Source organism: Bos indicus, chromosome 4, assembly GCF_029378745.1.
Source record: "Bos indicus isolate NIAB-ARS_2022 breed Sahiwal x Tharparkar chromosome 4, NIAB-ARS_B.indTharparkar_mat_pri_1.0, whole genome shotgun sequence".
Taxonomy (NCBI): Eukaryota; Metazoa; Chordata; class Mammalia; order Artiodactyla; family Bovidae; genus Bos; species Bos indicus.
Genome location: NC_091763.1, coordinates 24,005,634 through 24,030,512, shown reverse-complemented (window position 1 = coordinate 24,030,512; position 24,879 = coordinate 24,005,634). Strand labels below are relative to the sequence as shown.

At 36.7% G+C, this 24,879-nt stretch overlaps 1 protein-coding gene across 6 annotated transcripts in view; it reads left to right on the top strand.

Moving 5' to 3' along the window:
• AGMO (alkylglycerol monooxygenase) overlaps nt 1-24,879 on the top strand; it is a 408,240-nt gene that overhangs the window by 245,660 nt on the left and 137,701 nt on the right. Inside the window, exon 13 of one of the 6 annotated variants that reach the window (XM_070787551.1) lies at nt 1,201-24,879. This exon is cut by the window's right edge and continues 27,540 nt beyond it. The exons of the other annotated variants lie outside the window; for them this stretch is intronic. Within the exon in view, the coding sequence (XP_070643652.1) occupies nt 1,201-1,227 (27 nt within the window). The 3' untranslated portion in view covers nt 1,228-24,879. The remainder of the gene's footprint in view (nt 1-1,200) is intronic. 6 annotated transcript variants of the gene reach the window in all.

Below are 24,879 nucleotides of genomic sequence, written 5' to 3'. Positions count from 1 at the left end.
CATGGGTGTGTTGTAATTCAGCTTTAATGATGTAACACTTGGTTTCAGTCAATTGTTAGAGGGCTGCAAGTGACGTTGGTTTTGTGCTTCAGACGTTGCATGTAACTTAGCAATTATAGTAAGGCTTTCAATAATGGCTGCTGGCGGGATATCTGCAAGTGAAGTCATAGCAATTTTGAAAGAGAAAGCTAATAAAAATACACCTGCTCGTAGTGGAAAGTGAGCCTTTAATATCTCTGCTTTGAAGTTGGGTGAAGCCTTTGGTATTAGCTAACAGATATTATGATGTAGGAATAATCCACTGCCCCAGGGGAGAGCAAAGTTGAAGTTACAACAGATTGCTATTTTCTAATCACCTACTTTTCAATCAGTCTCATATCACCGAAGGAGGATAGAACGCAGTGATTTTTTTTTTTTCCTGAAAAACCCAAAGAGACTACTGTTTGAAAGAAAACAACTGCATTTGTCAATATACAAGCTAGCACATACACATTCCTTAAACTAGTCAATAAGGGTGTAAACACATCTTACTGTGTCTGTTTTTGTTGTCAGAAACTTAATGGGAAATTTTACATTCCCATATATTGCTTCAAGATGATGTTCCAAGTTTCAGATTTGCTTTGTGAGATTTTCTTTCTCCTCCTTTTCCTTGGCCACTTTTAAAATAGTTTATTTATTCATAGCTCTTTACATGAAAAAAATAAAAGAGAAAATAAAGGTGCTTATGAAACTTCCCTTTATATTTCTTGGAGCATTACTGTTCCCAGGAATCTTCTTTGTGCTGTGGGAAATTAATTCTCTGTGTTGTTCACTTGCTTACTTCCGTTGCACTCACTTGGGCTTACTTATCATTGACAGCAAAAAACTTTTATGGGACATTTACAATACTAAGTCCATAGTATATGCTGATTGAGATCACTGGAGGAAGAGATATTTAAGGAATAAATAGAGTTGCAATTTGGAATTTCTGCCCCCAAAATAACTATTAAATGACATACTAGAATGACTTTAACCACTTTTCCTGATACTTAACTGCTGTATTTTTTAACTATTGATTGTGATGTCTAGATTAGTGTAAAATAATTTGCCCCATCAGTATGCTTTAAATATGGATGGTTTTCTGTAGTTATTATCTTTACAAGTGAATGTTTGAACCATGGCAGTAACTTTGTTTTTTCTTCTCTTTTTTTCAATTTGTAGTGCATCTCAACAGAGAGTATCAAGTAACGCAAAGGGTATACATTAGCACTTGTCAGGGCCACATCAACATGCTAAACACATGGAAACTTACTACCAAGTTCAAAGAGAGAATATGTGCTCTAAACCCCTTGTTAATGTGGTAAAGGAATCATCATCAAGGTGTTTTGTTGAAAGGAAGTTACATTTTATTTCTCATTTATGAAATGGACTTTGATGTTCCTTTAAGCCAGAGGGATCTTTTCCCTAATTCATTCACTGTATCAGCTAAATGCTCTCTCATTAGAGAATATTGCAGAAAAGGTGTTTTTTGAGAGGAAGGAGTAGAGTTGTTTTCTCTATAGAATTTCAGTGTGTAATTTGCATTTAACTTTGAAAGTGGATTGTTGTTGAGTCTCGACACCTGCTGGGATAAGTATCTATTTCAGGCCACAAAGTGGTGCTCTGAAATAAATATCAGCAAGCTTGTTAAATTTTGTCAGCTGTGTCATCACATTAGTATAAGATATTATGGTAAAATATAAATTCAATTTTCTGGTTGTATGTTTGGGCTATAAGTTTTTCCTTCTAGTATGCATCAAGAATTTCTATTGATTCCAGAGAAATTGCCAAAGAGATTCTAAGGGAAAAAGAATACAGAACTAATCTTTCATATGCCCAGAAAGCATCGTGTAATTTAGACCATAATGTGAGACATTGATATTATTCTGTAATATCTACCAGAGAATCAAGATGTGAAAATATAGTTCTATCATTATGTATCAAAAAACTAAAATGTTTTCATTTTGGTAATGAATATAAATGTAAGTCATTTTGATAAGTTATTTTATTTTGAATAGTAATAATTATTTATTAAGCCTCTCCTAAGAACTAGGCACTCTCTTGGGACATTGGCTTCATTTTCTTCATCTAATATTGTATTAATTATTCTTGGAGATATACTGAATGGCTTTGTTTCATATTTTTACTTGCCCAGAGTCATACAACTAGTGAGTGGAAAAATCAAGATACCAGGTTAAAATGAGTCAGAAGCTGGACCTAAAGCAGGCAAGAAAAAATAAGTTGAAATTTCAGAAAGAGGATATAATGAGAGAATCCATTAGAGAAAAATATAAATTAAGTACACCAAATCCAGTCCCTAAAGATGTGACTTATTGAGAGTTCCTGGTGAACTAGATCGTGACCTCAGCAGTGCTTTTGACAGTCTAAATCCATCCACTTCCTCATATAGTGTTGACTTTCTATGATTAAACCACAGCCAGGCACAGAGTAGACTGTTCGTGATAGACAGGGGAGTCCTTATAGGGAGGAAGACACCAGTGTCCAGTGAAGGCATGTATTAATATCACATTACCTACTGCAACAGATAAGCTCTGAGAATCAGCAGATTACAACAGAAGGCCGTTTTTTGCTCATGAAAAGACTGATGTCAGTTTTTTGTTTGGTGCATAGTCTTTTATGTGGTCTTTCAGGACTCTACGCTCCTTACATCTTATGGTTTCACTTCCCTCTATTCTGAAGGAAGAATGGAAGGAAAGGAGAAGATTGTCCACAAGAGGGCTTTGGGTGGTGGTGAAGGCAGCGCATATGCCCTGTGCTCCCATTCATTGGTAGGACTTAATCACATGACCATCCTTAACAGGGGGCTGAAAACACAAGCTTGCCCAACAAGAGACGATGTATTTTAGTAAGCGCTTAGTCTTAACTGTAAGTTTCAGAAATCCTTGTGGTAGCACAGCGTGTCCTGAGACATGACCTCTGTATCTTTTTTTCTTTTTCTGTTTTTAAGCACCATCCCCTCGAAACACAAAATTATAATAGCACCTATCACAATCTTTCATAGTGCCTACTGTGTGCTGGTCACTATATTAGCCTCCTGGTTTATGTTTCTTCATTTTATCCTCATAAATTCCATATGATATATCACTCATGTGATAGTTATTTTGGTCACATAACAAGTTATCCTAAACCTTATTGACTTAACGATAATAATCATATGTATTCTCACCACTCCTGTTGGTCAGGAATTCAGGAAAGGAATAGCTGGGCAATGCTCACTTGGACTCTCTCTCTCCTGCAGTAGCAGTCATATGTTGAGTGAAGTTGAAGTTATCTAAAGGCTTGATTAGGACCAGAGATCTCACTTCCAAGGCTCAATAGATGAAACTGGTCATGGACTTTGTAATTCAGTTTCTCCTTGTCAAATTCATCTTGTTTGTCTAAAGGTTTTTAAAATGTGACTCCTCTGTTGCCCAGAGTGAACAATCTAAGAGGTTAGAGAAGCTGTAATACATTTTATGACCTAATTTAGAAGTTACATAATATAGAAATTGCAACATAAATGACTGTCAAAATTATTTCTTACATACAGATTCTATTACAGAGTCACCAGTTTCTTTTGAGTATTGAAATTAACAGAAGAGGAGAGGTTCGGTGAGGCTTATTGTTAGGGTTGAAATTCAACGGGTACCAAAAGTCCCTTTCTGAAACCAGGACCATTGCTCCTATTTTTTTCTCTTTCCTCAAAAGGAAGTTAACTTTTATCAGTGGTTCTAAGTGAAGCACAATTAAGCTGTGAGCCTAAGGTTCTGTTTTCTTAGACTATTTGTAAGTAGGTTGGCAGATGGATGTTTTACTTTTATAATACTGTAAAATAATACAGTTTATCATTGTGATTACAGTAAAAAGAATGTGATGTTTAAAAATTAATAGATTCAAAAACAGTTAAGAAGTTCTATAATTTTTCATTATATTTAATGTAGCAAAAATAAATGGTGCTATGTAATTCCAAATATTAGTGATATTCCCTCTCCACCAGTTTGTAAACCACTTAAGCACAAGATATACATCCTGTTTTATTTTCAGTCTGACATTAACTACAAGGTTCATACTCCATTAACTTTAGTAAACTGCATCTTCACTCTCTACCAAACTCAGCTAGGAGAATACATTCATGGAAATGAATCCCCCTTATACTTCTGCAACAGATAACATCCTAACTGCCAGAGGTGGATTCGAATCCAAAGCTGCCACTTCCTATCCATAATTACTCTTCCCTTTTCTGTAAAATGGGGATGTGGGGACACTGGGTTTGAGAGGATTAATAGGATAGTGAAGAGAACATATCTAGAACAGATAAAGTGTGTGCATACATACTAAGTCGCTTCAGTCGTGTACAACTTTTTGTGACCTTACGGACTAGCCCGCCAGGCTCCTCTGTCCATGGGATTCTCCAGGCAAGAATACTGGAGTTGGGTTGCCATGCCCTCCTCCAGGGATCTTCCCTACCCAGAGGTCGATCCTGCATCTCTTGCAACTCCTGCATTGTAGGCAGATCTTTACCACTGAGCCACCTGGGAAGACCCCAAAACAGATAATAGTGATGACTTTCATGCATTGGAGAAGGAAATGGCAACCCACTCCAGTGTTCTTGCCTGGAGAATCCCAGGGACGGGGGAGCCTGGTGGGCTGCCCTCTATGGGGTCGCACAGAGTCGGACACAACTGAAGTGCGGACCCGACTTAGCAGCAGCAGCAGCAGCAGCAGCAGCATAGTGTCAATAAATGGTAACTATATAAAAATGATATCAGCTAGCTGCTAGATTATTCTTCTCTGAAAGTAAACATATATTTGTTTTGTCATACTCATTTCAGAAACAAATATTTTTCCATGAAGCAAGTATTCATTGTTTACCTGCCCCCAGGCTGGTTGATTATAGTCAGTGTCTCATCATACCTTTTAGGAACTTCTGGTTAGCTGTGGAAATTTTCAACCTGTGCACTATCAAACTTTAACTGGAAGTCCTCATCACTGCTCTTCTTATATTTCTGAGATTTTTAATAACTTGTTCTTATTAGGTATAATTTAATTCATTGAAAAAAATCTTAGTGGGAATACTATGTGCCAGGAATTTCCTTAGGTTCTAAAGATATGTAAAAAACAATAGAAACAAAAAATCAGTGCCCTCAAGGAGCTTCCATTTTAGTAGATAAAGAAAGAATATAGAAATAGGATAATAAAATATATAGTATGTTACATAGCGATATAAGGAACAGCAAAACAAGAAAAGTGAAGGGGGAACTGGGGGAAAAGGATAGCAAGAGATGAAGTGTTCCAGAAAACTCTCAGGAGGTACAGGGACAAACCATACAGTTATTTTAGGAACCAGGAACCCAGGCAGAGAGAATAGGATGATTCTAAGCCCTGTTATAGGAGAATGAGTGGTGTAATCAAAGAAGAGCTGGAAAAGCACTGTGATGGAAAGGACTGGTGGAAGAAGAGAGGAGTAGAAGGTGCATCAAAGAAGTAACACGGGAACAGAGTTCATCAGGACTTGTTGGCTAGGATAAGGATATGTGGCAAACTGTTGGACACTTTTGAGCAGAAGAGCAGTGTGATATATGACTTAACCTTTCAAAGGGGGGATCTGTGTGTGCTCAGTTATGTCCAACTCTTTGTGACCCTGTGGGCTGTAGCCCACCAGGCTCCTCTGTCCATGGGATTCTCCAGGCAAGAATACTGGAGTGGGTTGCCATTTTTTTCTTCAGGGGATCTTCCCAACCCAGGGATCAAACTCATATCTCTAGCGCCTCCTGGGAAACAAATCACTCTAAAACTTAGTGTTAAAAGGAATATTGATGGTCTATTTTGAAATAAAAACATAGTAAATTTCCTTTGCCTTTCTAAAGTCCTCAGAGACTGTAGATATCAGGTGTACTATAGTAAGATCCTTTTTGATTAGGTTCTCCTACACCAGATTTTTCTTTCAGTTACTATCCTGGTATCTTCCTCTTGGAAGGAAAGCAATTTTCATAGTTTACTCTAGCCTGAGTATAGGCTACTCATGAGGGAAATAGGAAATGTCCCCTTCCCTTGCTCTTCTAAATTTTTAATAGCTTAAGAAGTACTCATCATGGTCATGTGGAAGCCTCTCGTCTCTCACTTTTACTTCCAAGCTATTCACTATACATACCCCAAAGGTAGATATCCTTCCTGTAGTCTCCCACTATAATTTATATTTCCTCTATCACTGTACTATAGTTGTTTCTTTTCTAATCTTTTTTTTTCCCATTGAACTCCTAAGTTCCATAATTGAGGTGCATTAATTGATATGCAGCCTCCTTAACTCAGTGGCTGACACGTTGTAAGTACTGAACAAATTATCTTTCCTTGTGAGCAAGTGAGGCTCCAGGAAGAAGCCCGGGGCTCAGTCTACTCATCCCCACACTTGCTCCTTTTCTGTCTGGAATCCAGGTTTAGGTCTTCTTCTTAGTGGCTGATATAGTCTCCATTTCCCATGGTGCTATCTCCTCCAACACTGGTTTCCCCTTCTTCTCTGAACCCTTGCCTCAGGCATTTTTCATTTTTAGTGTCCTTTCTTATAATTGCAGATATAAAACAGAAAACATCATTTAGGTGATCTTTGTCAGGAGAGTCAAAAAACATTTTTCCATACATAGTAAGTTGAGAACAGAGCTGAGTTGCTATGTGTGTTCTAGGCTGTTAACTAGACCTACTCTTAGACTAAGTGATTCATTCCTGTACAAGGGTTTCATAATGCCACAGGAGGTTCAATACATTGCCTCAGTAAAATTACAAATACTAGATATAAACATTGTGAACTTTCTGGATTGATCAAAAAGAATAGAAATAATTTGCATGGAGACAACAAAAACCAATTTTATTCTCTGGAAAGTTGCAACTTTCTGGCAGTTCACAAAATCTTTCCTATGTTAGTCCTGGGACTACAGTTTTTGAATCTATTCCAGAGTAATACCTGGCATTCTGACAAGCTTGATTATTGAAGGCAGGATGCACCCAAACTCTGTTTTGTTTTTTTATTTTCTTCTTCACCATACCTTTTGCACATAGAAACCCTTCTGTGATTATCTTACTTCCCAGAGGCCTAAAACACAATCCACAACAAATGGACGATGTCCCTTTGTCTCAAGTAGGCTATTTGCATTTTTGAAGTTGATATCCATTCTAAAGAGGTGATCCTAGAATTTTGTCATCTCCTCACAAGAGAGAAAGCCACTTCTTTAAGTGAAATCATTGTAACCACATGTAAGAGATATTATATGACCATGATCAAGAACAAATGTTTCATGTGATCAACAGGTTCAGAGAAAAAAGGAGAAAAATGGAGTTAGAATAACATTTAAACTATTGTTGATAGCTCTAGAGATGCCTTTGCAGAATAAATAGAATGTTGAGAGGCAGGCACACAAGAGGTCTGTGGATTTTGTGTTGGAGAATCTATATTCAGGAAAAGGGACTCTAAAGAGACAAAGTAACGTCAAATTGGACTTAAATCACATTTTTCCTAGATACTACAGTCTAAAAACACCCATTTCCTCTTCCCCCATTCATATTAAACTGCTCTTTGTCAGGTTCTAAGTGATCAAATACAGCCAAATGCAAACTTGGTGAGAACTTTGCCATATAGATGCCCGGGCTCCATCTAGTGGCAGAAGGTAACTAAGTTTTTACCATTTTCCCAAAGAGCCTTCAAAAAATTATTTAATAGAATTTGCATTTTGAGAACACTATGAATTAAGTTTTACATTTTTTCCTAAGAAATAGTAATATCCAAGTTAAACACTTGTTTTCAACATTTTAATTTGTGCAACTTCTCATGAGACTATTTTATTTCTTCTGCTTTATAAAATTTAACCTACAGTGAATATTCATTCTTTTAAGTTTTTATTCTTTGGTTTATTTTTTGCCTTTAAAGAGGACAGACACAAATTGTCATTAAATTATCTTATGGTTCAGAAATGATAAAGCTTATGAACAAAAAATAATAACAAACTAGTGAAACAGTGAGAGAATCAAAGAAAGAATTGGATGAAAATCTCAGTTGACTCGTTGAAACTGAGATGGGAACTGAAGTAAACTGAATTGAACTCTATTTTCAATTTAAGCATTTTACTTCTTACATGATAATTGTTTTAGTGTCTTGAGCTGTTATTTTTTCTTTTTTTTTTCTAATTTTATTTTTAAACTTTACATAATTGTATTAGTTTTGCCAAATATCAAAATGAATCCGCCACAGGTATACATGTGTTCCCCATCCTGAACCCTCCTCCCTCCTCCCTCCCCATACCATCCCTCTGGGTCGTCCCAGTGCACCAGCCCCAAGCATCCAGTATCGTGCATCGAACCTGGACTGGCAACTCGTTTCTTACATGATATTTTACATGTTTTTCTATTTTAACAATTTTTTCCTAAATATATTTTAAAGTCCTGATGAATTAAAGTGCTATCATTTCCTTGTGTGTCCATACATATGATTGTGTGTGTGTGTTTGTGGGATGGTTTACTCTCTATTGTATCAGTTCAGCTATGAACTTTGTGGAGGAAGTTAAACTATTTTATAAGCTTTTTATAGCAAATTTTAATCTGAGATGCCTTAATACCTCACTTATTAAGCTATTACAGATAAAATTACTTACTAAATTTTATATGTAAACATCAACTGTATACTTGTTAATATTTATAATTATGTATATCTGAAAGTATACTGATATATTAGATAAAATTGATATAATTTATTTACTTCTAAAACCTTTACAATAAAAGTGTCATTTCTAATTAAAAATGCATTTTGGTTTGGATGTAAAATTCAAACATCTCTGCACAAGACCAACTATATCAACTATATCCATATTTCTCGAGTGATTTTTTTAAAAATTAAGGAACTTCATCTTTTAAGAGCAGTTTTGTGTTCACAGCAAAATTAAGAAGTATAGAGATTTCCCATATGCCTTCACACATGCATAAGCCTCCCCATTATCAACATTCCCAGCAGAGTGGTCCATTTGTTACAGTTGATGAACCCATGTTGACACATCACAATCACCTCAAGTTCATAGTTTACATTAGGGCCCAGTCTTCATGTTGGCTTCCCTAGTGGCTCAGATGATAAAAATCTGCCTGCAATGCAAGAGACCCAGGTTCGATTCTTGGGTCAGGAAAATCCCCTGGAGGAAGAAATGGCAACCCACTCCAGTATTCTTGCCTGGAGAATCCCGTGGACAGAGAAGCCTGGCAGTCTACAGTCCATGGGATCACAAAGAGTCAGACACAACTGAGCAACTAACACCTCTTTCACTTTTCACTTGATGCTGTACATTCTATAAGTTTGGACACATGTCGTGTATCCATCTTTATAGTACCATCCAGAGTATCTTCACTGCTCGAAATATTCTCTGTGCCAGATTTATCCATCTCTTCCTCCCTAATCCCTGGCAACCACTATACTTTTTACTGTCTCCATTATTTTTCCTTTTCTAGATGTTTCTTTTGGAAATATTATTGCTCAGGCTGTGGCTTTACTTCTATTCTCATTCCCTTGATACTGACTTTCCCAGAGCAGAAGGCTGATGGTGGTAGCTTAGTGCCAAGTTACTGCTGCAAGGTGATAAGCATAATTATTTGATAGAAGCATTGGCCTAAATTAGTCTTTCCCCCCAAAAAAAATAAAATCCTATGAATTTCTCTATGAATTTGGGACATGGGGAGAAAGATGAAAGTAAATATAATTTGAAGTTTTCCCATCAAACTACTCTAAATGCTTGTGCTTAGCACTCAATGTCTTGGTGATATTTTCTCTTATGTAAATAACCACTTTTCCCATTTTTTTTTTCAAAGATCAACTCCATTTTAATCAAGTCTTCTCAAAGTCTAAAAACAATCCATGTTCATTCTTTCTTTATGCCTTTATCAATAAACATTCACTTTCAGGCTGTTGTCTGTGGTTAAATGAACTTAAAGATAGTAAAAAAGTTTTTGAAAACATCTCATATCTGTTTTGAAAGTAATTACCATTTTAAAATAAATATAACATCATGAAGCTTCCCTAGTGGCTCACTCAGCAGTAAAGAATCTACCTGCAGTGCAGGAGACACAGGTTCAATCCCTGGGTCAGGAAGATCCCCTGGAGAAAAGAAATGGCAACCCACTCCAGTATTCTTGCCTGGAAAACCCCAATCCATAGGGTTACAAAAAAATCATATGTGACTGGATGACTAAACAAAAACACCAACAACAAATAGCATCATAATAGTACATCATAACAGAACATCATAACAGTTCAGTAGCATAGGCCTATCCTGAATGATCTGTGAATATCTAAGTTATTTTTTATCTAAATATTATAGAAGATTGGAAGTGTTTCAATATCCTACCAAATATTTCAGTATGTTTTTGTAACATGAAATCAGAGATATATTGATTGTTTAAAGAAAGAAACCATGAAGAAAAATAAATATTTTAAAATAAAACTGGAAAGATCAGTATAATTTGACAACATCCCTCCTACGATCTCCATATTAAATATTTATATTATATACACTGTATATTTCCTTTCAATTTTTCTCTTAACCCCTTAAAAGGAAGATAATGGGATTTTTCTTATGATGGTTATTTTTTCCCAGTCTGCTTTCCTCTAATTCTTTTATGCTGTTTGTTTAGTCACTCATTCATGTCTGACTCTTGTGACCCCGTGGACTGTAGCTCTCCAGGCTCCTCTGTCCATTGGATTTCCCAGGCAAGAATACTGGAGTAGGTAGCCATTTCCTCCTCCAGGGGATCTTCCTGACCCAGGTCTCCTGCATTGCAGGCGGATTCTTTACCACTGAGCCACCAGGGAAGCCCCAGTTCTTTCATATCAAATAATTTTTAAAAAGACAGTGCAGATATATAAACAAAAACTCAGTCAGAATTAACGTGCTTCTTTTTTTGAGCCAAGATTTTTTCCAGCTTTATTGTGAAATAGTTTACATATAAAATTGGGCAATTTTAAGATGTACAGCATATATATGAAATGACTACCATAATCATTACGTTAGTTAGCACATCCATTACTTCACAGAGTTATCTTTTTTTATAGTAAGAAATTTTAAGATCTACTCTCTGAATAATGTTCAAGTGTACAATACAGCACTGTTAACTGTAGTCATCATTACTGGACATTAGATCCCCAGAATTTATTTATCTTTTGTCTTAAAGTGTATATCTTTAATCTTCACTTCTTCTCCTCTACCCCAACTCATGCAGCAACCACCAATCTGCTCTGTTTTTATGAGTTCATTTTTTTAGATTCCACATATAAGTGCAATCATACAGTATTTGTCTTTCTCTGTCTGACTTATTTCACTTACCTTAATGCTCCCAAGATCCATTCAGAAGTAATTTATTTCTGACTTGGAACAAACATTTTTCTCAAGGTAAATTGCCTGTATCTCTTTGTGAAGATAATTTAATAACTTTGTCCTGCTCTTAACTATACTGTGAAAAGCAAGATTATTCTTTACTAATACATTTGCTTATTGTCTTTTTATATTGGAAATTTAAAAGAATTATTATTCCAAAGATTGCAGTGTTCTTGAAGTACGAATTATTTATTTAAGCATTGCTGCTGCTAAGTCACTTCAGTTGTGTCCGACTCGCAGCCCACCAGGCTCCCCCATCCCTGGGATTCTCCAGGCAAGAACACTGGAGTGGGTTGCCATTTCCTTCTCCAGTGCATGAAAGTGAAAAGTGAAAGTGAAGTTGCTCAGTCGTGTCCGACCCTCAGCGACCCCATGGACTGCAGCCCACCAGCCTCCTCCGTCCATGAGATTTTCCAGGCAAGAGTACTGGAGTGGGGTTCTATTGTCTTCTCCATATTTAAGCATTAGATATTCTCAATTGCTATCTGTTGTTGTTGTTGTTTTAGTAACACAAGTTTATTTTCAAAGTTGTGTATATATAGCCTACTATTTTCTTTATACAGAAAAAAGTCAATGTATTTAATTCAGAACTTACCAGTCTTGATAACTTGTGCTTTTATTCTATTCATACTTTATTGGTCCATCTTCATTGATATGACAAATATCTGCCAATTTTCCATTAAGATTCATAAAGTGTGTTTGATATTTCAATTGATATTTGATAATGCGTGATTTGGTATCTCATGTTTCTTCCTAATCCTATATTTCTATTAACAAGGAAATAAAGCTTCCTGTAGTAATTAGATTGTTTTTTTAAAAAGGTCTAAGTTATTTTGTTTAGTTTATTTCCATTTTCAATAACTTTTTTACTTTAGAAAACACTGTAGGAAAAAGAGACATTGTAATTTTCCATTGTCATAGCCCAAGATTCTCAGTTCTGAAGAGAGGGTCTGGTATGAAAGTTTAAAGTAGAGAAAAATAGCCAGCTTAGCACCCTATGGAGAATAATAACCAATCTACCCATATTTTTGGAATCTCCCTGAGTTCAAGTTAAAGAAAAAAAAAGTACTGAAACAAAATCTCAGGTCTTATTTGTCTTTTTTTCTACCAAAGATGGTTTTTATTGAGTAGATATCCTCTAAATATAGCAGTGATGTATGTCTTTTAGAAATATATTTATCTTGCACTGTTAAATACAAAACTTTAAGCAAGTTGTCTTATCGGCAAATGCAAACTGTAGAGACAAAAGTCCTTTCTGTATATCATGCCATTGTCTTCTGCCCCTGCACTCTCCAGAGCTCTATTCTTAGTTAATTTTGAACATACCTGCTCTTGCTTGGAGATGATGATGTTTGCATAAACATTTATCAACAACGAATCCTCCCCATTGCTACATACCCCTCTTGGAAACGTAATGCCTTATGTCTTTGGAATCGGTATATTTTAGAGCTTTTAAAAGGTACGTATACCATTTATTACGGAACACCCCAAGGGGGTCTATGGCAGCACCCTTTAGTCCAGCAATCAAGATTTTTTATAGCAAGCAATATTTTTTGTAGCAAATTTTTGTCTAAATGAAAAATATAAACAGTCTTCTGTCTATTCTAGTTAAATTCTATGGCAAAAGTAAACAGATAAATAAGAAATACACACATACACCAGATACAACAGTTGGATTTCAGAGCTTTTGAATTTCAGAAAAAAGAACTGTATATTGTACAAAGAATCTTCCCTGGAGGAATCTCCATCATTCTGCCAGAATAGGGGCTTGAATGAAATGGAATGAGTGGATCTGGAGTGAGAATGTCCTAGCAGAGCTATTTTGGACAATTTGCCATAACATTTAGCTTCATGTTAAAAAATGTAAGTCATACAACATTTAAACTTTGTGTTTTTAAAGACTAACAAAATTTACTCTACAACCCAAATGTAACATATATTTGACAATGATGTTAAACACAGTCATTTTTCTTAATTTGATTTCTTTGGTCAGAAAGGGAAAGCTTGTGCTTTTCTTGCTGTTCTAGTTTGGAGATTGTTTTTTCAAGTTCATTTATATCAGTTCACTTAATAGGACACATATAACACTGCATGACATCTATCATCTCATTTAATAATGGTTGTTAGTTCATTTCCCAGTAAAGACAAGGAAAATAAGAATGTTGAACTACCTAGAAAATCTAATCATTTAGGAAATAAATTCTCTCTAAGTTTATAGTTAATGTTCCTCTTTATTATTTTCAACTTATGAAAATGCAATGTGAACATTTTAATATATAAATAGAGGGTTGAGTGATTTAAAATCCTTTTTATAAACTTAGATATAATTCACTTAAAATATTTAAAAGCAAAATCTCTAGTCAATTGTAGTCAAATTCTCTAGTTTGAAAAGGCTTGGGAAATAATCAAGATGTTAGTATTTTCTCCTAGAGAGGTAACAGTGTTACAGCTTCTATGGCAACTCTGAAGGTTTTGTCTTTGGTTTTCTGCAGTTTCATTAAGGTACATCTGTTTTTAGATTTCTTTTTATTTATTTGCTTAGGATTCTTGGGGTTTCTTAAAGTTATGTATTGACGTCTTTCATCAATTAGGAAATGTTTACCTTTAATCCCTTTAAATTCTGCTTCTGATACATTCTGTCTGCCTCCTTATCTTGAAACTTTAGTTAAACATATTTTAACTTCATTATTGTATCCTTTTACACTCCCTACTGTCTCATCATCTCACCCCACTCCTGTCCTCTACCTCCTTAATTGTAGTCTGGATTGACTTTTTTAGGTTTATACTCTACTTCATTTGATTTTGCTTCGCACGTGTCTAACTTGCTCCAAAACAAAAACCACTGAATTACTATATTTTTCAGTTCTATATTTAGCTAGTTCTTTTTCAATTTTTTTTAATGTAACTTAACCATTTTCGAGCACAAAACTGAAGTTTGGCATGTGTCTTTTCATGCGTGCTAAGTTGCTGAGTTGTGTCCAATTCTTTGCGACCACATGGACTGTAACCTTCCAGGCTCCTCTGTCCATGGAATTTCCTGGGCAAGAATACTGGAGTAGGGTGCCATTTCCTCCTCCAGGGGATTTTTCCCTACCCAGGATCAAACCCACATTTCCTGTGTCTCCTGCATTAACAGGCAGATTCTTTACCACTGAGCCACGTGGGAAGCCCAAGGTTGGCATCAGATCAGATCAGTCACTCAGTCGTGTCCGACTCTTTGCGACCCCATGAATCGCAGCACGCCAGGCCTACCTGTCCATCACCAGCTCCCAGAGTTCACTGAGACTTACGTCCATCGAGTCAGCAATGCCATCCAGCCATCTCATCCTCTGTCGTCCCCTTCTCCTCCTGCCCCCAATCCCTCCCAGCATCAGAGTCTTTTCCAATGAGTCAACTCTTCGCATGAGGTGGCCAAAGTACTGGAGTTCAGCTTTAGCACCATTCCTTCCAAAGAAATCCCAGGGCTGATCTCCATCAGAATGGACTGGTTGGATCTCCTTGCAGTCCAAGGGACTCTCAAGAGTCTTCTCCAACACCACAGTTCAAAAGCATCAGTTCTTCGGCGCTCAGCCTTCTTCAGAGTCCAACTCTCACATCCATGCATGACCACAGGAAAAACCATAGCCTTGACTAGACGAAACTTTGTTGGCAAAGTAATGTCTCTGCTTTTGAATATGCCATCTAGATTGGTCATAACTTTCCTTCCAAGGAGTAAGCGTCTTTTAATTTCATGGGTGCAGTCACCATCTGTAGTGATTTTGGAGCCCCGAAAAATAAAGTCTGACACTGTTTCCACTGTTTCCCCATCTATTTCCCATGAAGTGGTGGGACCGGATGCCATAATCTTCGTTTTCTGAATGTTGAGCTTTAAGCCAACTTTTTCACTCTCCACTTTCACTTTCATCAAGAGGGTTTTTAGGTCCTCTTCACTTTCTGCCATAAGGGTGGTGTCATCTGCGTATCTGAGGTTATTGATATTTCTCCCAGCAATCTTGATTCCAGTTTGTGTTTCTTCCAGTCCAGCGTTTCTCATGATGTATTCTGCATATAAGTTAAATAAACAGGGTGACAATATACAGCCTTGATGAACTCCTTTTCCTATTTGGAACCAGTCTGTTGTTCCATGTCCAGTTCTAACTGTTGCTTCCTGACCTGCATACAAATTTCTCAAGAGGCAGATCAGGTGGTCTGGTATTCCCATCTCTTTCAGAATTTTCCACAGTTTATTGTTGGCATATATCTCCTTAAAAACCTTAAAGATATGTATCTATAATCTATGTCAAATAATAGCAATATCTTTGAGCACCTAAGATTCTATTCTGTTGCCTTTCATTTATCTTGCTTCTCACTCATGGAGTCTTCTCTCATATTTCTGGTGATTTTTAGGTGTGTGATAGATATTACATTTTAGAGTTTAACCTATAGAGATTAATTTGAGTCCTAGGAAAATCCACCAAAGCAGATCTTAAATTACCATTATCACTCTCTAAAAATCCCGATAGCCTTAATTCAACCTTGAGGCATGGTATTTTCTGTATACCTGTCTCAAAACCAAGCTTCAGAGTATGCAAAGCATGGCTTACTTGGTTTACACTGTCAGTCTTAGGATGTATCCTTTTCATCCTCAGTCCAGTTTCAGAGTTGATTTATCAGGGTCACTCCTTTGGGAGACCTTAGACTTTGATTTTCTTCCTCCATCCTCTTCCAGTTGGTAACTTCTGTAGGAGCAAGAGAATCCTGAATGTTGGACTCACTTCCCTGGATTTCCATTTACTCCCATTTATTGCTCTTATAATGCTACAAAAGCATTCTTTAATTTCCCCCAAAATATTTTTTAAAACAATTTTGTCTCACTTTTTAAATTTCTTCAGTAGAAAAGTGATTACCAGGATTGCCATTCTTCAAAGAGGAAATTCCATGAAAAGACTTCAACAATCAATTTTGAATAGAATAGAAATGATTAGTAGGAGTTTAGATCAGGGCAAGGCTAGTAGAGGAAAGGGGGGATTAAGAAAAAAAGCCACTGAAAGATTTTGATAACAAGTGGTGGAAGTAGGAATAAAAGATCATGGATATCAGAGGGATAAAGAGTGTCAAGAAGAGACAATGATTAACACTGTAAGATAACCACTTAGGACAAGTACTGAGAAAAGGGTAATTGAATTCTGTAATTAGGAAAGCATTAGAGAATTTAATGTGAAGACCTTCAGGAAGACTAATTTCATAGTTTTCTGAATTACTAGTTAGGTAAAAAGCATATTTATCAATTTCTTTAAGAACCTGGGTAAAGGCAAGAAAAGAAAAAAAGTGTTTTGAGGCAATGTAGAACATAATTCTAGTCTATTTTAAAACACTTTGTGTTAAATTCAATCAATATCATGATTAAATTGGAATTAAAGTTCTTTGTGAACAGATTCTATGGATGATGCTTATCAAACCGATCCTAAAATTAACCTGACAAGGCATATAAGAGAAATTTCTGTTAAGGCTGGAAAAATGATAGTTTTGGATTTTCCATATTTTTATTAATTTCATAATATTCCATTTCTGTGAACTCGTCTAAGGCAAACATCTCTACCTGTCTGAAAATATGGATTAGAAACTCAAAAGCAGCAGGTATTTTTTATCTTTAAATGGATCCATTTTTAAATAATAACATTTTGAGAGATTCAGTATATCCAAAGCTCTGTTGTTAACAGCAAAAACCTGAACTTGATTGCCATGTGTTAGAATAAAACTCACATTGTGGACAATTCTGAGACTTTTAAATCTTTTTTTTATTTGTATATAACAAAAGGGAAACCTTGCTGAATCCCTTCCCATGGAAATTATTAAATGGTGCTATCCATTGAATAATATCTTTGTCTTCTTGGGTAGCATATTCTATTCTCCTGCTTGCTATACCAGATGCTTGTATCAAATCCTTCTGACTTTGTATTTGGAAATTCATAAATGAATGAAAGTCTTCTGAGATATTTTTCTTTGCTATTTGTGATTTAGTTGCTCAGTTGTGTCTGACACTTTTGCAACCCCGTGGACGGCAGCCCCCCAGGCTCCTCTATTCATGGGATCTCCCAGGCAAGAATACTGGAGTGGGTTACCGTGCCCTCCCCCAGGGGTTCTTACCAACTCTGGGATGGAACCCACGTCTCCTGCGTTGGCAGGCAAGTTCTTTACCACTGAGCCACCAGGGAAGCCCTTGATTTACTTTTAGTGGCTTTAGTAATAATGTGTTTATGTTCACTCCAATCAAGTTCATCTTTAAGAGGATTTACCAGATTTTTTAAATGGTGAGGAAGTTTGACCAACCAGTAGGTTGGAAAATTTCTTTTATTAGAAGATGATATTGAACCTAATAATTTGAGTGGAATTTGAACCTTCTGCCTATTCCCACTGCTGATTTAATAAGGAAAACTGGCTTGTGCATATTGATTTATTCTAGTCTGCATTTATTTTATGTCCCAACCCTAAATACAAGCTTCTAGTTTCATCTAGACATCTGCCAGTGGTTGGGTTGCAGTTGGTTAAATAAGCTTTTACAATGTCATAGGATTATGGAATTGACTGCTTTTCAGGGTCATAAATTTATATCTTACATATGTTAGGTATAGTGTATATCTACAGTTCCAGTCAAAAATAATATTAAAGGACAAAGATTAAGTTAAAATTGATCCTCAATATAATGGAATATTTCTCTGATTTATGTTAAATAATGACAGAATTTACTAAATGAAAGTCAAAGTTACTCTTTTGAGGGTCAGTAACAAGGAAGATTCACTTGACTGACTGGGGGAAAAACAGAGCTGTAAATTGAAAGTCTTTTTCAAGTACTTATAGCTTAATAACAATACCACATGTGAATTTACTTGATGTATTTCTTTTTTCCTATGTCCATCCTGCCAGTTATAGAGAGTAAAAAGCTAAACGTTGCCTTTATGTGAAGGCAATTTGGTTTTACTGCCGTGAAATTGGAATGGCATTGGCAGACAGTGAATTATGCTATCTACATACTGCCCACATTAAAAAAAAATAATTTAAGTGACAGTTAATAAACCATTAAAATAGACTGATTTATTAAGTTACACAGAAATTTACTTTGAAAATTTTTTCTTGTATTTTTTTTGTTGTTGCTGAAAATTATATTGCTAACAAAGTTAAAGAGTAAATATTTAGCCTATTAAGGACTTTAATTTGTCTTACAGCAAAAAAATATGTTTACTAAATTGAGATACCCTTTGCCTAGGGATATGACTAATGAAAAAGGTTTTTGGATATTTTTGGGGAAAGGTAGCATTCGCATGGGCAGTCTTTATCCCTGCCCTCCCCATTCTGCAGCCACAAAAAGAATAGATCTTGGGCCTGAAACAGTTCTGTACCTAGAGATAAAGTGCCCACACAGCCTATGCAGACTTTCTCACCTGAAATAGTAATGTCTTGCCCTATTTCAGGCTCAACTAGCACTCCTTTGTTATGCCTAAGCATATGTGTCAATGTTAGACAGGCTTCAGTAGTTTAGACTCCATAGAGGAGGAGAAGAGGTCCTTCTATCGCATCAAAAGAGGGGTGCTAGGTTAATTAACTCTGTTTCCACTTCGAAGAGGACCTTCCAGCCATGTAGGAATTGATGCCTCTATTGGTGCAGATCTTGCTGTGACTCTTCCTTGTTAAAGCGTTATTTGACTGTGTTCTGCTCTCCTTGGCAACATGCAAAGGGCAGAAGTGTTTGGACCTCTTTTCTGGTAGCTGGCATTGTGATATCTTTGCTATCCTCTATCGTGTTGGAGTCTTCCCTGGCATCTGTAACTGGTACATGGTGTTCTAATCAATGGTACTCCTTTTAATAATATCTCTCAAAATTAGTGCTTCTTGGAACATGATTTAGAAATTATTTCTCAAAGATAAGTGAAATTTCAGATATTAGAAAAGTCTTGTGTTTATTGACATTGTAGCACAGCCATAAAGAATCTGCCTGCAAGGCAGGAGACACAGGTTTGATCCTCGGTCCAGAAGATCCCCTGGAGAAGAAAATGACAACCAACTTCTTTTCCTGCCTTCAGTCTTGCCCAGCATCAGGGTCGTTTCCAGTGAGTCAGTTCTTTGCATCAGGTGGCCAAAGTATTGGAATTTCAGCTTTAGCATCAGTCCTTCAATGAATATTCAGGGATGATTTCCTTTAGGATTGACTGGTTTGACCTCCTTGCAGTCCAACAGACTCTCCAGAGTCATCTCCAACACCACAGTTCAAAAGCATCAATTCTTTGGTGCTCAGCTTTCTTTATAGTCCAGTGTTCTTGCTTGGGAAATCTCATGGATAGAGAAGCCTATCAGGGTACAGTCCATGGGGTCACAAGAATTGGAAACAACTTAGCAACTAAACCAGCATCACCCACTACAAACTGCTAAGGTATTGTGAAGTTGCCCTACAATTAAGAAAATTATGAAAAATGCTATGATGGTCTTTTATACTCTCTTTATGAATATAGAAAGGACATTGTTTCTTATGGTCCTCTTTAGAAAGTTAACTGGTTTGGTTCATTTCAGTAGCTCAGTCATGTCTGACTCTTTGTGACCCCATAAACTGCAGCACACCAGACTTCCTTGTCCATCACCAACTCCTGAAGCATGCTCAAACTCATGTCTATCGAGTTGCTGATGCCATCCAACCATATCATCCTCTGTCGTCCCCAACTCCTCCTGCCTTCAATCTTGCCCAGCATCAGGGTCTTTTCCAGTGAGTCAGTTCTTCACATCAGGTGGCCATGTATTGGAGTTTTAGCTTTAGCATCACTCCTTCAATGAATATTCAAGACTGATTTCCTTTAGGATGGACTGGTTGGATTTCCTTGCAGTCCAAGGGACTCTCAAGAGTCTTCTCCAACACCACAGTTCAAAAGCGTCAATTCTTCAGTGCTCAGCTTTCTTTATAGTCCAACTCTCACATCCATACATGATTACTGGAAAAACCATAGCTTTGACTAGACGGACCTTTGTTGGCAAAATAATGTCTCTGCTTTTTAATATGCTGTCTAGGTTGGTCATAGCTTTTCTTTTAAGGAGGAAGTGTCTTTTAATTTTATGGCTGCAGTCACCATCATCAGTGATTTTGGAGCCCTCCAAAATAAAGTCTCACTGTTTCCATCATTTCCCCATCTATTTACCATGAAGTGATGGGACCAGGTGCCATGATCTTAGTTTTATGAATAATGAGTTTTAAGACAACTTTTTCACTCTCCTCTTGAACTTTCATCACTTTCATCAAGAGGCTCTTTAGTTCTTTGCTTTCTGCCATAAGGGTGGCGTTATCTGCATATCTAAGGTTATTGATATTTCTCCTGGCAGTCTTGATTCCAACTTGGGATTTATCCAGCCCAGCATTTCACATGATGTACTCTGCATAGAAGTTAAATAAGCAGGGTGACAATATACAGCCTTGATGTACTCCTTTCCTGATTTGGAACCAGTCTGTTGTTCCATGTCCAGTACTAACTGTTGCTTCTTGACCTCCATACAGATTTCTCAGGAGGCAGGTAAGGTGGTCTGATATTACCGTCTCTTTCAGAATTTTCCAGTTTGTTGTGGTTAACATAGTCAAAGGCTTTGGCATAGTCAATAAAGCAGAAATAGATGTTTCCATGGAATTCTCTTGCTTTTTTGATGATCCAATGGATGTTGGCAATTTGATCTTTGGTTCCTCTGCCTTTTCTAAATCCAGCTTGAACAACTGAAAGTTCACAGTTCACGTACTGTTGAAGCCTGGCTTGGAGAATTTTGAGCATTACTTTGCTAGCATGTGAGATGAGTGCAGTTGTGCAGTAATTTGAACATTTTTGGCATTGCCTTTCTTTGGGATTGGAATGAAAACTGACCTTTTCCAGTCCTGTGGCCACTGCTGAGTTTTCCAAATTTGCTGGTGTATTGAGAGCAGCACTTTCACAGCATCATCTTTTAGGATTTGGAATAGCTCAACTGGAATTCCATCACCTCCACTAGCTTTGTTCGTAGTGATGCTTTCTAAGGCCCACTTGACTTTGCATTCTGGAATGTCTGGCTCTACATGGGTGATCACACCATCGTGGTTATCTGGGTCATAAAGATCTTGTTTTTTTTAGTTCTTCTGTGTATTCTTGCCACCTCTTCTTAATATCTTCTGCTTCTGTTAGGTCCATACCATTTCTGTCCTTTATTGTGCCCATCTTTGCATGAAATATTCCCTTGGTATCTCTAATTTTGTTGAAGAGATCTCTAGTCTTTCCCATTCTATTGTTTTCCTCTATTTCTTTGCATTGATCACTTAAGAAGGCTTTATTATCTCTCCTTGCTATTCTTTGGAACTCTGCATTCAAATGGGAATATCTTTCCCTTTCTCCTCTGCCTTTTGCCTCTCTTCTTTTCTCAGCTATTTGTAAGGCCTCCTCAGACAACTCTTTTGCCCTTTTGCCTTTCTTTTTCTTGGGAATGGTCTTGATCCCTGTCTCCTGTACAATGTCACGAACCTCTGTCCAAAGTTCTTCATGGACTCTATCTATCAGATATAATCCCTTAAATCTATTTGTCACTCCCACTGTATAATTGTAAGGGATTTGATTTAGGTCATACCTGAATGGTCTAGTGGTTTTCCCTACTTTCTTCAATGTAAGTCTGAATTTGGCAATAAGGAGTTCATGATCTGAGCCACAGTTAGCTCCTAGTCTTGTTTTTGCTGACTGAATACAGCTTCTCCATCTGTGGCTGCACAGAATGTAATCAATCTGATTTTAGTATTGACCATCTGGTGATGTCCATGTATGGAGTCTTCTTTTGTGTTGTTGGAAGATGGTGTTTGCTATGACCGGTGCGCTCTCTTGGCAAAACTCTGTTTGCCCTTTGACCCGCTTCTTTTTGTACTCCAAGGCCAAATTTGCCTGTTACTCCAGGGATGTCTTGACTTTCCACTTTTGCATTCTAGTCCCTTATAATGAAAAGGACATCTTTTGTGGGTGTTAGTTCTAGAAGGTCTTATAGATCTTCATAGAACTCTTCAGCTTCTTCAGCATTACTGTTCAGGGCAAAGACTTGATTACTGTGATATTGAATGGGTTGCCTTGGAAGAGAACAGAATTCATTCTGTCGTTTTTGAGATTGCACCCAAGTTTACTGGTATAGTAATATAATCCTGACAAACTCATTTATATCTATCTTATGTATTGATGTCTATGAATTTTGTAACTAGGTTTTATTTTTCTACTTGTGTTGATTGCTGAATAGCTCAGAGTCAAATATGGAGCAAATATCTACATAAGTTTTGCTTTTCTCTTCAGTTGTTCTTCATTTATAGTTTAAGTGTTCTGCTTCTTGTATGTTACCTTTTGTTGCAATAACAAATGACCACAATTTAATGGCGTAATGCAACTAAGATTTATTATTTCACAGCTCTGTGTGTCAGAAGCTTGGGCTGGCTCAGCTCTTTCCTCTTGCAACTCCAGGTTTCAAGCAGCAAAATCAAGGTGTCATTCTGCTGGGTTCATATCGGGAAGCTCGAGGGAAAATTTACTCAAAGTTCATTTAGGTTGTTGGTGGAACCCAGAGTCTGGCGGTTGTAGGACTGACATCCCATCTTTTTGCTCTCCATCCACTAGGTTATTTGCTGTCTATCCACTGTCATTATTGCCTAGAGACTTCCCTCCAACCTCGGCTTTAAGACCTCTGCCTCGCAGAGATGGCAGTGACATACTAAATCCTTCTCTAGCTTGAAATCTCTGATTTCCTCTTCAGCTATTTTTTCTGCTATATTTTTCTCCTCTTTTGCCTCTCTCTAACCAGAGAAATTTCCGGAGAAGGCAATGGCACCCCACTCCAGAACTCTTGCCTGGAAAATCCCATGGACGGAGGAGCCTGGTGGGCTGCAGTCCATGGGGTCGCTGAGGGTCGGACACAACTGAGCAACTTCACTTTCACTTTTCACTGTCATGCATTGGAGAAGGAAATGGCAACCCGCTCCAGTGTTCTTGCCTGGAGAATCCCAGGGATGGGGGAGCCTGGTGGGCTGCCGTCTATGGGGTCGCAGAGTTGGACACGACTGAAGTGACTTAGCAGCAGCAGCAGAGAAATTTCACTGCTTAAGGACTCGGGTGATTAGATTGGGTCTTTCTGGATAATTCAGGATGATTTTCCTATCTTAAGGTTTATAATTAAATGATATCTGTAGAGTCCCTTTTTCTCTGGCAGGCAATGTACTCACAGTCCCAGAGATTAGGGCATGGACATCTTTTTTTTTTTTTTTTAGTGAGGTACAGATCATTACCCAACATACTGCAGTATATTTTTTGAATATTTGTATGCTGTTTTTTGATATCATAAACAACATCTTAAGAATAAACCAAGGCAAGATAGATACATGTATATGTAGAGCAGAGTGCCTTTGCTGTCCACCTGAAAGTATCACATTTTTAATCAGCTATACTTCAATATAAAATTAAAAGATTAAAAAAAAGAATAAACCAATAAAAATAATTAAATTGTATTCCAATGAATTGGGTGAAAAGCCCTCAGATTAATCTAAATATGAAAGAAATTTCATTAAATATTTGAAGGATAAATTTTGATTTATAGTACAATGTAGCTATTTTAATTTTAGATTTAGGTATATAAAATCAACATTTACAAACTTTAAGCATGCATATTTTACAAGGGTAGTTTTTTTTTGCCTATTTTCCTAAGTTGCTGAACAAAATAAATTATTTTTTCTGTGAATTATATCACTATATTACTATGAAATTACTGTTTTTTCTTATTTTTATTTTTTATGTTTGAGTTCAGGAAAGAGTTGCTTTATTGAACTAAAGTTTCTGTTTATCACAGCCTTAAATCCTTTCACTCTCCAAAATATAGGCATATCTGTTAGTAAAAATTTCCCATTCTTTTCAGGAAAACTAGCTGTTAGGTTATGGGTTTTTTGAAAGTTTTACTGACAAAACTAAGATAAATCTGGATACAGTTGCTTAGTAGTTTTGGATATTTAAGTACTATGTAAACTCCCTATTTTGTTTCCTTATTTATAAATTTGTTTAATAGGATTGAGGTGGTAACTGAAATGTTTAGCAGTATGTGTGCAGTACAATGAACAGAAAGTCACTGAGGGAGGATTTATTTTTATTAAAACTATTATTACATGGGATCAGTGAGAAACATGCCTTTATTGCCATGAAAAAAGACAAATTCATAAAAGGGCTTTCTCTGTTCAACTAAAACTTGTTTTCTTTTTTAACCCATAAGACATCGGTCCTAACTTTGTTACATAGTGAATGTTCATGTCGACATTCCCACACAGTAGCTATCTCCTTCTCTGTGTTTTTTCTGCATCTCTGACCTACCCCTATCACTTTTCTTCTGATAAATTTCAAAAGAATTTCCTACAGGGACTGTTGGCTGCAGTGGACTCTCCAAGTTTTTAATTGTCTGAAAATATTTTAATTCACAGCTCCATTCT